Here is a 12,791-nt window from a genome sequence, read left to right as displayed (position 1 = left end):
ATCTCAACAGTGAGGTAATACCGAATGCAGGGGGTGGCACGCTGAACTGAGGATCACAACACTTCCTTGGCCACCACATCCACCCTTTCATTTCCTGCACTCATGTACCCTGGCACCTAGTAGAAAAAAACCTCCTTCCCCAGCCTTTGTAGTTGGAGGAGGGCATCCAGGATACCTGGATATTCTGGACTGCTTTATCTGCTGGGTATAAGTGCTCAAGAGAGTGAAAACTCTCAGGGAATCAGAACAGACAAGAAATTTATCACTCAAAACATGCCTCATCTGTTCCAGTGCTTGCAAGATCACATGTAATTTTGTGTCCAAATAGTGAAGTCTGATGACAGTTGGATCTTGAGGACACAATCAGGGCAAACAACAGAGCAACCAACTGAGTCACTCTGTTTAGACCTATCTGTAAATACAGCTAAAGAGTCGTGGTGCTCAGTTGAAATGTTATAAAAGAATGTATTAAAAACAGGTGTTCTGCCTCTCCTGTACTGCACTAAATCTAAAACTACTCTGGGTGCCTGCATAACCAGGTGGTAGGTGGTTAAAACCCTGGATTTGTGGTCCTCTAGGTGTGGTAATCATGACATTTTGGAGTAAAAATGAGGCCCAGAAACCTCACAGTCTTTAAAAGGTAGAATGGTGTGCCACATACGCAATTCAGGTAAAGTAAAAAGATCACAACGATTCAAATGAACACCCCCCTCCCCCTCCACCACACACACACACACACACACACACACACACACACTCTCTCTCTCTCTCTCTCTCTCTCTCTCTCTCTCTCTCTCTCACTCCCTCGCAGAAGCTGTAAAACCAGTCTTTGCAGCTCATACCTACAGCCTCTTCACAATAAGTTGCAACTGATGACTTGCTGCTTCAGAACTGCAGGAAGAGTAGAAGATTGAAAAATCTTCCACAAATAAGGAGCATTGGACACAAGACTCCATACTGTGGATGTTTTTCTGTTAATAGCTACGGTAAAGAGGGTGCCACTCAAAACAATGACCTGGGAACACCATTCTCATGCACAAAACTATCTGACAGTCTACCAATCAACTCTGTGCCTAAAATGGTGGCTTCAGAGGAAGGACCAAATGAAGATGGGGAGGTGGTCACGAAATCCCCATTGCTGTAGCTTCAGAGAATACTGTGCCTCCAAGTATGTTGTGTGCCTTATTGATATCAAAAAATACCCCTAAACAATGTTTTTTACGTAGGAAAGCCTGCTGGATTTATACCTCTATCAGGGCCAAGTTGTTGGCAGTTGATTGACATCTTCTGAATCATATCAGCATATGAAAGTATGAAATGATCGCATATCATTGCGGGGAAGTTCAGCCTCCGAGTGCATATTATTGCAGACGACACCACATTGGGCGACTTGCATGCCAGTGATGAGGACGAAATGATGATGAGGACGAAATGATGATGAGGACAACACAGCAGCCAGTGTACAAGTGGAGAAAATCTCCAACCCAACTGGGAATCAAACCCGGGCCCACTGTGTGGTAGGCAAGCAAGTTACCAGTCAGCTAAGCAGACGGACATCGGCAAATAGTAATAGGGTGACATTGCTCATGATTATATTTCAGTACATCGAGAATTGAGTGGGTTTCATGCACCAAATTTTTATAATACATCACTAGACATTGATGCTCATGTTTTATCACCAAGTTTAGTTGTTCGTGCTTCAGCAGGTTTTCAGATTAGGTTTATACTGGAGTATCCAGCTGGAGATGGAGTCTGTGGCAGTATTAGTGTCATTATGATTGTTTCTCTTTTAAACCTGTCAGTGGTTGTTAATTGCAGTTCATGTTAGGGGCCTTAAGACAGTTATGAATTGTAGTGGAGCTAATGCCCGATGTATCTTACATCGGTTAAAGCAGCTCACTTGATGTATTCTGCTGTTGGTCTCCGTATATGCTTACACTTAAGCATATTTGAAGCTGACCAGGATTGCATTTCTAATTACGTTGTGAAACACTTATAGCCTTATCCTCGGACAGCAGTAACTAATATGTGTAGCTTAATTGCCCGAGTAGGTTGTTGGGTCTGGTCCCTGACTTGGGTGTTGTAATTCATGAAAGGCATAATCCCCAACTCTCCACTCGAGTATTTCTCTTGGGAGAAAGCAGGGATTTTACCTGATGTGATGTGCAGTTCTTTACTTCCTTCAGCTTGTTGTGATTGATGGATAAGATCAAGTCTGCTTTTGCTTCTGTCGCTAGCCGTGCTTTGTATGCAGCTTCTGCAATAGATGAGAATACACTAGTGATGTCTATGGTATCTTGTGTTGGGTAACTATTTTTCCATTATGTTACATTCACCGTACTGTGTTTCCATTTCATGTCTGTAATGCTATGTGCTTTTTACACAGGTAAAGAATCAAACATGGTTATTTAAGCTAAAATTAGTTATCTGACTAAAATATCTTAATAAACTCATAACTGAAAGGTAAATGAGCATATGTCCTTTTTATTGAGTTTGAAGGAAGAACAAATGACTGTTTGGTGTGCCACATTTTCAGGTGCTCTGATACACATTCATAATGACACTGATTTTTTATGGTGATAAAGAACTGTTTATTGATTTAATTGTTACGCAGAAATGTCACCTTGGTTATTACTATGTCCAGAATCTAGAAAAATAGGGCATACACCTTTGTCTACAAAGCTATGTGAAGAACCGTTCCAGGTTGATAGCACATTTAATAAATGATTTACTGCCTCAGACATATTTTATTTATCGGCACAAAAAAGATTGGATATGACTTTCCAAATAAAGTATGTCAAAAAGGCTTCAGGAAACAGAATACAGTATTGCATATTCTTGTGTTGCGCTGAATATTCCAACTTTACAAGTCTCTCACTCGCATACAAAGTAATCACCACCTTTATATTTGTGAGATATGGCTCTATAAAATTTTGTTTAGGGTTGTGAGATCCACTGGGTCAAGATCTGGCGGTCTGCATACTTAGCTGAACTTCAGAAGAACTCTAAGAAGTACTTTAAGAAGCTGTGGGAGCTTCAGAGGAACTATATATTGTCAAATGCTATCAATTTCTTGAAAACTATTATCTGAAAAGTCTCTCTTGTAAGATGAAATGCAGTTCATCTATGCAGCATTAGGGCCGTACCTCATTGGCAATAGGAACATTCCAACATTATAACATTTCTTCTCTGATTGGGGAGTACTCTTAACAGACTTTTATGACACATTAAATCTATTCAAATACATTACATCACTTTACATATTGGAGTCCTGAGTCTGTGTATCCTACTCATTGTTCTTTTGTTGGTTATCTTATGCGGTCTGTGTATTTTTGTGGTTTTCATGTACTAGCCCCACAATTACTTCACATCTTTGGTCATCAGGTGATAAGTTCCAAAAATCATTAAAAATGTTTGGTCTTTTGATTTCAGCAATCTTCATGCTGCACTTTTTCTTACAAGCACACAGACATTTGAGCAAATGAGGGCCTATTTCCTTACCACTCATTGGTGACTTTTATGGTGATCCACATAACCTCTTTTCTTTAACTATCTGTTATAATGAATTCTTATCATACCATGTCTCCCATTATCTTCTTCATTATTGTTGTTGAGTTATTGTGGCTGTGCATATTTCTCTGCAGCAATCAAGATATATGAAAATAAAATGCAGTATTATATACTTGCTGAACAAACAAAGGAGATGCAAATAATTTGCTAGTAATTATTGCACTAAGTGTATGCTTAACACTTTATTTGAAAGAACCTTCTTCATGATTTGAATTGCTTTCATTGCTTTGCTGTTTGTGCTCTGGATCTAAGTCCTTAAAACCTTTCCCTGTAAGTGTTCCACATCATGCAGCACATGTTGTTTTGATATGACTAATCTGGTATTTGACATATTAGAGTGCTCTCTGTCTAATATGTTTTATCCAGCAGCTATTGGAGATTGTGCTGAAGGAGATGATCAGCTTTCAGAACAAGAACCGTTAACAGTGACACAAAATTCTAAAGAATTAAAAAGTTAATTCAGTGATGTTGGAAGTAAAATTAATGAGTGCTTGCTACACATTTGCTATGATCTTATTGACTACTGCATGTGAAACTTCACTGAAGAGTATTATGGTATTTCATGGATTTTAAAATGGAATTATTAATTACAGAGAAGCTGTATAAATAACATGAACATATCCTTGCTCTCTTCTGCCTGAGCAAGCTGTACTGTACTCTTCCTATCTCCAATGTTTGATAAACTCATCACTAGACTGTCACTGTGTAACATGTAACCATACTTAAACAGTGACTGGCACCATGAACTTTTTAGGTGCATTATGAGTCAACTTTCAAATTGAGACCACATGGGAAGTCTGTGTTTGGAAACCATTTAGATAAGAAATGGACATGTGTCCTTTTAACTAAATCAGTGATGGTCTGGAGTGCGGTCACCTCCCTTCTTCCACATTAGAAATAGTGTGTGGGTGTTATCATTATGGTTTGATGATGAAATTTCTGAAATTGAACCTCTCGGGTATGGAAATATTGCTGCCAAAGTGGAAAAATCTTTCCTTCATTCAATAGGTTTTTGGCTATAGTGCCCACTGTGAAGAATATTCCAACTGATACTATGCTTGTACCTCCACCATATGACTGACACAACTTGTGAAGTTGTTCTGAAGTGACACAGTAAAGAGCTGAAATTTTGATGATGATTTGACTACTTTTTGGCATGACAAGGATAACTGTTGTTCAGTAGATGTACTGTCATGTATCCAAGATGCATTTAAAGCTGTTTATTTACTTCACTATATCTGACTTATTTTTGCAATTGTGACATTGTTCTTCTGGGACAGTGATACAATGTGAACCTCCTCCCCTCAACTTAATATGTTCCTTCACAACCACTGCTAGTCCTAAATATGCTGTTATTGCAGTGGCCTCCATTTGTCATACTGTTTAAAGTGGGCACTGATGGCCTCAGTATATAGTTCTGAAAACAAAATCTGTCAGATTACCCATGAATTGTTAACATCTAATTTGAATTTAACTGTTATGAAGTCTTTTTTGAAGGTATTTGCCAGAAGTGTAGCTTTGTATGAAAGCGAAACATGAACTATAAGCAGTTGAGACAAGAAGAGAACAGAAGCTTTTGAAATGTGGTGCTACAGAAGAATGCTGAAAATTAGATAGATAGATCATATATTGAATGAGGAGGGACTGAATCACATTGGGGGCAAAAAGAAGTTAATTGCACAACTTGCCTAAGAGAGGGGATGTGTTGGTAGGACACACACACATCTTGAGGTATCAGAGGGGGAGGAGAGAGAGAGAGAGAGAGAGAGAGAGAGAGAGAGAGAGAGAGAGAGAGAGAGAGAGAGAGGGGGGGGGGAAGGATAAAAATTGTAGAGGGAGACAAAGAGATGTTGTATGATACACTTTTATATATGTATAAACAATTTCATTGGTAGAACTGAAGTTCTAGATACTTATTGTGTTTCTTAATTTTAGTTGATTATAATAATAATATATATATTTTACTGAAGTGCAGTTGAACTTGATTTATATGTATATCAAGGGGAAGTGAAAAGATTACTTGTAACTTAGAATTACTACAAAGTCAGATATAGATACAGTAATACACATCACATTTTTCACTGGGAAAAAGCATACAATGGGCCTACATAATATGTAAACTTTAAAATTGACGGAGACAGAGTACAGTAAGAAAGAAAAAATATTGCTCAGTTGTGCTTTAGAGAAATTAGATGCCGTATTGTAATTTGGCACTTTGCACTGTACAAGCAACAAAGATACAGTATTAAAAAAAATTATATTATTTTGAAACTGATCCTGCTTTAAAGAAATCAGATAATTTGGCTTTTTTCACTTTTTGTGCATTGTGTATATACCCCTTATTTTGCAAAGTTATTAATGAGTTCATAGCTTTTTCACTACAGCTGTTTGCTCTGGTATAATGTCTGCACGCATTGATCGCACATAACACTTCACTCAGTTTAAGTGTTTCAGTATTTGAGTCGCCATCTCCTTCACTGCCACTTGAACAGGGTCCATCTTCTTGACCATCACTGCGTTGTTGGCACATGTTAGCAATGATCTCATTCTGTAGTACCCCACACATGATGAGATTATCATCAAAATGTACAAAACTGTCAAAATCTGCACCCTCCAGTAGAGATAGAGATAGAGATAGCTCATACCAGATACTACTTCACCATCACTTCTGTCATCATCATCATCATCAATGGCAGTCTCTTCATAAATCACCAGCTTCCAGGCAGCCAAAATAAATTCCAGGCTTGTAGTAATTTAATGGAGAGATTTTCATTTCCTGCATCAGTCAGCACTATCGTATCTTGAACAAGTTTTTTTTTTCCTATGATGCACTTTGAAATTTGCAGTAATGCCCAAATCAAGTGGCTGTAGAACACTAGTAGAGTTTGGAGGGAAAATTCCTCTTGGAACATCTCGGGGTGGATGCGCTACATATCGATCCATAAGGAGGAGGATCCTCTTTTTTTCCCTTTTTCATTCTAATGTCCAGTTTTTTTAAGTCACTGTTCCATTAAAATCATCATCATCCAAGAATTTTTATTGGAATTGTATTCCATATGCTCCATCTTTAGATGTTTGAAACACCTTGGATTCTTAGATTTTCCTGTCACCAGTGGGGGAGGTTTGTCAAATCCACTTGCATTCATGGAGAGAAGAACTGTCACACAGATTTTACTTTTCTTCCCTCCATAGCATGAGCAGCCTTTTCCAGCTAACAATATTGTGAAAAGGAAAATTGCTACTCACCTTATAGTGGAGACACTGAGTCGCACATAGGTACAACAAAAAGACGGTCACAAATATAACTTGCACTGGTGCTGCTGCTCGCAGTGTGGCCTCAGTTGTCTGAGATTGCAGTCATGTGTGTGTGTGTGTGTGTGTGTGTGTGTGTGTGTGTGTGTGTGTGTGTGTGTGTGTTGATGAAGGCCTTACTGGCCGAAAGCTATATTTGTGACAGTCTTTTTGTTGTGCGTATGTGCCATTCAGTATCTCCGCTATATGGTGAGTGGCAGCTTTCCTTTTCACAATATTTTTACCTTTCCAACTTATGTTTTACTACTAAGTGGACTGTAGAGTAGACCAGTCTCATTACAGTTTTAGATGATATTTTTAGGTTGATAGTCCCTTTAAGATACCTGGCAGAACATCATCAGTCCAGTGTTGCATCATGACATTGTCCACAGCATTCCATTCACCAGAAATTGTTCTCCCTATGATTCCTTGATGATCTCTAAATCCTTGTAAGCATCCTGATGAAGCCTTTAAATTAGTAGTGATATTCATACTTCTAGCTAAATTTATCATCTTTGCTTTTAGCATGTTGCCATTGATCGGTAGAGCTGCAGCCTATTTTTGCTGGAATCATGTAAAAAGTGCCTTTTACAAATCTACATATATCTGTTTTTTGCAGACAGTTGCATTTTGTTGATTTTGCACCCAATTTTAAAAACTCATCAAAATATTGTTTCTTGTTGATGACTGTACATAGCGTGATATAGGCAACTTCTAAGACTGAAGCAATCTCAGATCCACCTCTCATATGAATTTTACTTTCTGATCTAGTGTGTAAGTTACTCCTCTTTTTTTCTCCAAGCAACTGAAGGATAGAATTACTGTTCAATAATAAACGTCCGCTGGCAACTATTAACTACTTGACTGTTACTGTGAAAGAAATTCTCATATTAGAAACAACAGTGCCAGTAGTGTCTTTGTTTTAATGCAGCCCATTCTGGTTAACTATGTCGTTGTCCCTTCTCTTTTCTGCACCACCCACTCACTGTATTTGTGTACATCAATAAAGTCGAGGAAAATATGATAGGGCTTCTATTAAAGCAACAATGCTCATAACAGTTACACAAAACTCAATTTTTTTACCAGAATTTGTTAATTAACACGTTTTTAAATAAGACTTGAATGCCATTCGGGGGAAAAAAAAAAATGCATTCCACTTCTGAGAACTCATGATTGCACAATAGCTGTTTGTCACTTTTAATAACTACCAGTTTCAGTCAGACAGATAATCCTAAGGTTTACAAAAGATATTAGTTACAGCACATGCATTCATTCAATTATATCATTTGTATCCCCAAAAGTACCCAATTTATACATAAGGCAATACATTAACAGTGTGAAATGGATGAACTGACTCAAATGATTTTTGCTCTTGTCACAAAAATGGGAAGTATGTACTTGCGACATAAGAGCAAAGGTCAATTCAATCTCACCATGTCCTTCACCCAGTTAACACACTGCCTTATGTATAACTTGGATATTTTCTTGTTCTGGTATTCTGTAAGATTGCTGCATTTAATGTATACTGTTGATACTGACACAAAGATCATGTTTGTGCTTGAGTCTGTAATTAATGTCCTTCTTTTATATACCTGGTGATGGACTGTTGTTTGAGCAAAACTGGTCGTTGTAATAAAGTGACATAGAGCTATTGTGCAACATCATGATTTTTCACAAATATTTTTAAAAGCTGTAAATCATAGCCTCCTTTCAATAATGTGCATTCCATTTCTGCCTTAACAGTCTTTGATTAACTGAAATATTACTGTCTGCCAACAAATGCTTTCTTGCAGTTTCCAGTCTCCTAATCGTGAAAGGAAAAATGTGTACCCTCAGAAAATAATACAGACATGCACTGCATCTAAATCTGTGAAGCTTGAATTGTTTTCTGTTGAATTGACTCCAAGTGCTTTTTGATAATATCTGAATTCCAAACATTAGGTTTACTTATTACCTGAAATATAGACTCATATAAATTTACTTTACAACATTCTCTTATTCTCTTGATTTCTATGTTTTGTTACTCTAGTAAATAAATTTGATTGTTTTGGCAACAGGTTTTAATAAATAGTGAATTATTAACTCTGTAAAGATAGGAATCCTCAAAACTTAAGAGGTCATATCTGTATCCCAGTTACAACTGAATGTAAATGTTTCTATTACTCTTATATAATTACATGAACAAATAATGGAAATTTGATATTGCTCAATAGAATACTACCATTTATGTACACCAAAGCTATTTTGCACTTTACTTGTCTTTATTGACAATTAATCAGGTATGTTGTGATGTGTCCTATGGTTTAATTTTCCACTGCTTGTGTGTTCTTTGGGTTTATGAGTAATTGTTCATCAAAGTAGTAAACTAACATGGGGTGACCAATGTGGCTGTGGTACTATAAGGTGTGTGCAAAACAATTAGTTACTAACAATGTAGCAAGAAGTGCAGTAGGTGGTGCATGTGTAGGTGGTCGCTGGGTTGATGGTGGTAGGAGCAGCCTCGATCGTGCAGATATGCGGCCTCCCCCACCCCCCGCTACACACAACATGGCTTCAGCTTCTGCATCCACTGCACAGAATGTGGGTAATTTGCTTCATATGGCAGGTGGGTGCCTCCAGAAAACACTTGTATTAACTTTAACTTAGCATATTTTGGGGCACACTGGTGTGTGATGGATACCATACATATTTTGTTTACTGGGAAAAATAGATAACTTAGCATATTTTGGGGCTGGTGTGTGATGGATACCATATATATTTTGTTTACTGAGAAAAATAGAGCATAGAATTAAATGTAGTTGAAGTGAAATATAAAGGTCTTTGTGTGTGTGTGTGTGTGTGTGTGTGTGTGTGTGTGTGTGTGTGTGTGTTTTATTTGTTTGGTGCTAATATGCAAAATTATTTGTCTTGGGTTTTAACAGATCATTAATTACTAATCACATTTTTCCACCTATATTTACAGTTGTTGAAGCCACTGTTTCCATCTAAATGTGCTTAATGTGCCTGTGTGATTTGCCATTTCCATTATCCACAGTTACATTTAAACCAATTAAAATTAGTTAATAAGCTGTTACAGTTTTTGTTATCAGTAAGTTACTTACATCATTTTTGTTGTTAGTGATTCACCTTAAATTTTTCTCGCATATTTATTGTGTGCCTTTTCCAGTAGTAGCATAATTTTTTCCCTGGTTTTATAGAAAAGTATATGATTTTTCATTGTTACAATATCAAAAAATTGTGGGGAGGAAACTTGCATGACTCTTTCTGTTGTTACTTACCTAGTATGATTTCAAGCATTGGCACCCACTGGATATGTACCTGAATGACAGTCAACCTGCTTTTCAAATTTTTGGATGCAGTCAGTTTTAAAGATAGTTACCATATTGTAGATCTGGCTGACAGCAGAGAGATCTGACTCTGATCTGAAACTTTTATGGTTTTCTTAAATTTTAAGCATGGCTGGGCTACAAGAATTCTCTCTCATCATTTATGTTCTAAATTTTTGCATATGTTTCTTGAATATGCTTGCACTAAAATTTTTAAACAAATTACTCTTGCAAGTTTTGAAACACAGCTCATATTTAGTTGTTCTGCGATTATTATAAACTGTATAGCCTGAGGAAATTCATCTTTCAGATAAGGGTTAATTTGTTGAATTGTTTTATTTGTGATTACAGCAATCAGTTAAAACTTGTAATTCAACCATACACAAGAGTGAAAACTCATGTTTGTTATGATTTTGTGTTTGACATTTCATTCAAAAGTGATATTAAATCCATTAATGTTATTAAAGAGTAACTATACTGGCATGCGAGAGTAAGAACAGCAATATTCTTGAGGAGTCCTTTGAAAGATTTATCACAGTCATTTTTACACAATATCCTTATCACTTAATTTCACAGAATCAGCATTTTTTGGATAGTTGCTGTATAGTTTTAGAATTGTATCTCACAAGACAGCCATTTGAAGAATGTGCAAAATGAGATACACTGTTAAGCACAAAGCAAGCTCACTTGTGAGTTTTCCTCCTCCCTCTATGATATTTGTTGGTTTCTTTATTAACGTATTCAAACACAACTGAGTCCTACTTGGTGCATCATCATTAATATTAATTTTTGGGCTTTGTAGGTTATTTTAACTATATCAACTGACAGTTGTGAGACTGTGGCAGTCTCTTCAGATGAGAACCCTTACTATGCTGCTCATCAGTCCAACCCAAATGTGTTCCCGTCATTGGCTATGCCATGAGGGTAGGTACAGTGATGTCAACATAGACAACTCAGCTCATCACAGTTATTAGTCTGTACTGGAACAAATGGTGAGACCTTTCTAATTACTAAATGTCAGTTACTCACTGCTTACATTCTGTTCAGTACCTCCTCATTAGTTATGGGATCAGCTCATCTGATCTTCTGCATTTTTCTGTAGCACCACATTTCAGAAGCTTGTGTTCTCTTCTGGTCTAAACTGTTTATCTTCCGTGTTTCACTTTCATACATGGCTTTACTCCACACATATATTTTAAGAAAAGGCTTCCTAAACTTCTAACAAATTTCTCTTTTCCAGATACATTTTCCTGACCATTGCCAGTCTGCAACTGTTATTCTTTCTGCTATGGCCATCATCAGTTATTTTGCTTCCAAAACAGCAAAACTCATCTACTGCTTTCATAGTCTCATTCCCTAATCTAATTTCCTCAGCATCGCCTGATTTAATTGGTATACATTAGACTATCCTTGCTCTGTTTTTGTTGATGTTCAGCTTATATCCTCCTTTCAAAACACTGTCCATTCCATTCAACTGTTTTTCAAAGTCCTTTGCTGTCTCTCACAGAATCACAAAATCCCTGGAGGGTGGTTGTGGAGGTGGCAGCATTGCAACAGACGTGGAGAGGCTCTTCATTATCACAATTGTGGACTCCTTTCAGTCTAGACCCTTGTTTACATGTACTTCTTTGTACAGTATTCCAATTCCTTTTATTCCTCCTAGATGTTTAAACAAAAGACAGGGCACTATGTTTCACAGATTACAATCAGATCAATAGCTACATGCCAACATGGAACTGCGGGAGGTGTAGTTTATCCACTGTATCTACAAGGGGCCAGAAGATAATAGAGTTGACATGAGGAGATTTATTCTAGTTTTTGAGGGGACCTCATGCACGTAAAAGGTTAAGATCACAGTTTATCATTGATGTCATACCCTATGTGATGCTTTAAGTGCTTCCGTGTGTCGGTGTCCCAGTTAACCCACTTGTGGCTATTGGGGATATACTCATCTTGACAGAACACTATGTATCCATTCTGTAACTTGGATCAGTAGCTAGCATACAAGAAGGAACAGACAATCTAAGAATATAAAACTTTTGATTATTGTCCTATGCTATTGCTATTGCTAAAAAGAAGTGTATATGCCTTGACTCTGTTATTGTGATGACCAGTTTTGATACATCTGTGGAAAATACCTCGCTGCTCATCGAAATAAAATCAACTCCTCATCACACCGTGATAAAGCCCCCTTGATCCGAGGTGGATTAGACTATTTTATCAACTGCTGTCCTGCCAATGTCAGGGACTCCAATCATCCATTCTCAGCTCAAGAAGCATTCTTCTTCTTCTTTTGTGTTACCTGGTAGAGGGATGGCCTCTGGGAACCCTCCTCCCAGAACCATGAAGACTCTCATCCTGTCACTGGGCTGTAGTGCAAGGAACCACAGGTTGTGGACCATCGAGCAGTATGCTCTATTTCAGATCCCTATGTTCAATCTGACAAATCTTCTCCAACATGAAATACTTCCAAAATTTCAAAAGTCAAGTTTACAAAGAAATATAAGTGAAGGTGATCCTAGCAGCCCCAGATCCCCTTACTCGACTTATTTATTTGTCTATCTATCTATATATATACTTGTTTATTTGTGTAGTCACTCATTG

The 12,791-nt window shown here is 37.4% G+C and overlaps 1 protein-coding gene across 1 annotated transcript in view; it reads left to right on the top strand.

Moving 5' to 3' along the window:
* LOC126471316 (dystrophin-like) overlaps positions 1 to 12,791 on the top strand; it is a 293,208-nt gene that overhangs the window by 265,723 nt on the left and 14,694 nt on the right. The window contains exon 20 of the mRNA XM_050099438.1: positions 9,329 to 9,466. Coding sequence (XP_049955395.1) covers positions 9,329 to 9,466 — 138 coding nt within the window. The remainder of the gene's footprint in view (positions 1 to 9,328; positions 9,467 to 12,791) is intronic.

The sequence above is a fragment of the Schistocerca serialis genome, chromosome 3, assembly GCF_023864345.2.
Source record: "Schistocerca serialis cubense isolate TAMUIC-IGC-003099 chromosome 3, iqSchSeri2.2, whole genome shotgun sequence".
Lineage (NCBI taxonomy): Eukaryota > Metazoa > Arthropoda > Insecta > Orthoptera > Acrididae > Schistocerca > Schistocerca serialis.
This window is presented reverse-complemented; position numbering and strand designations above follow the sequence as displayed.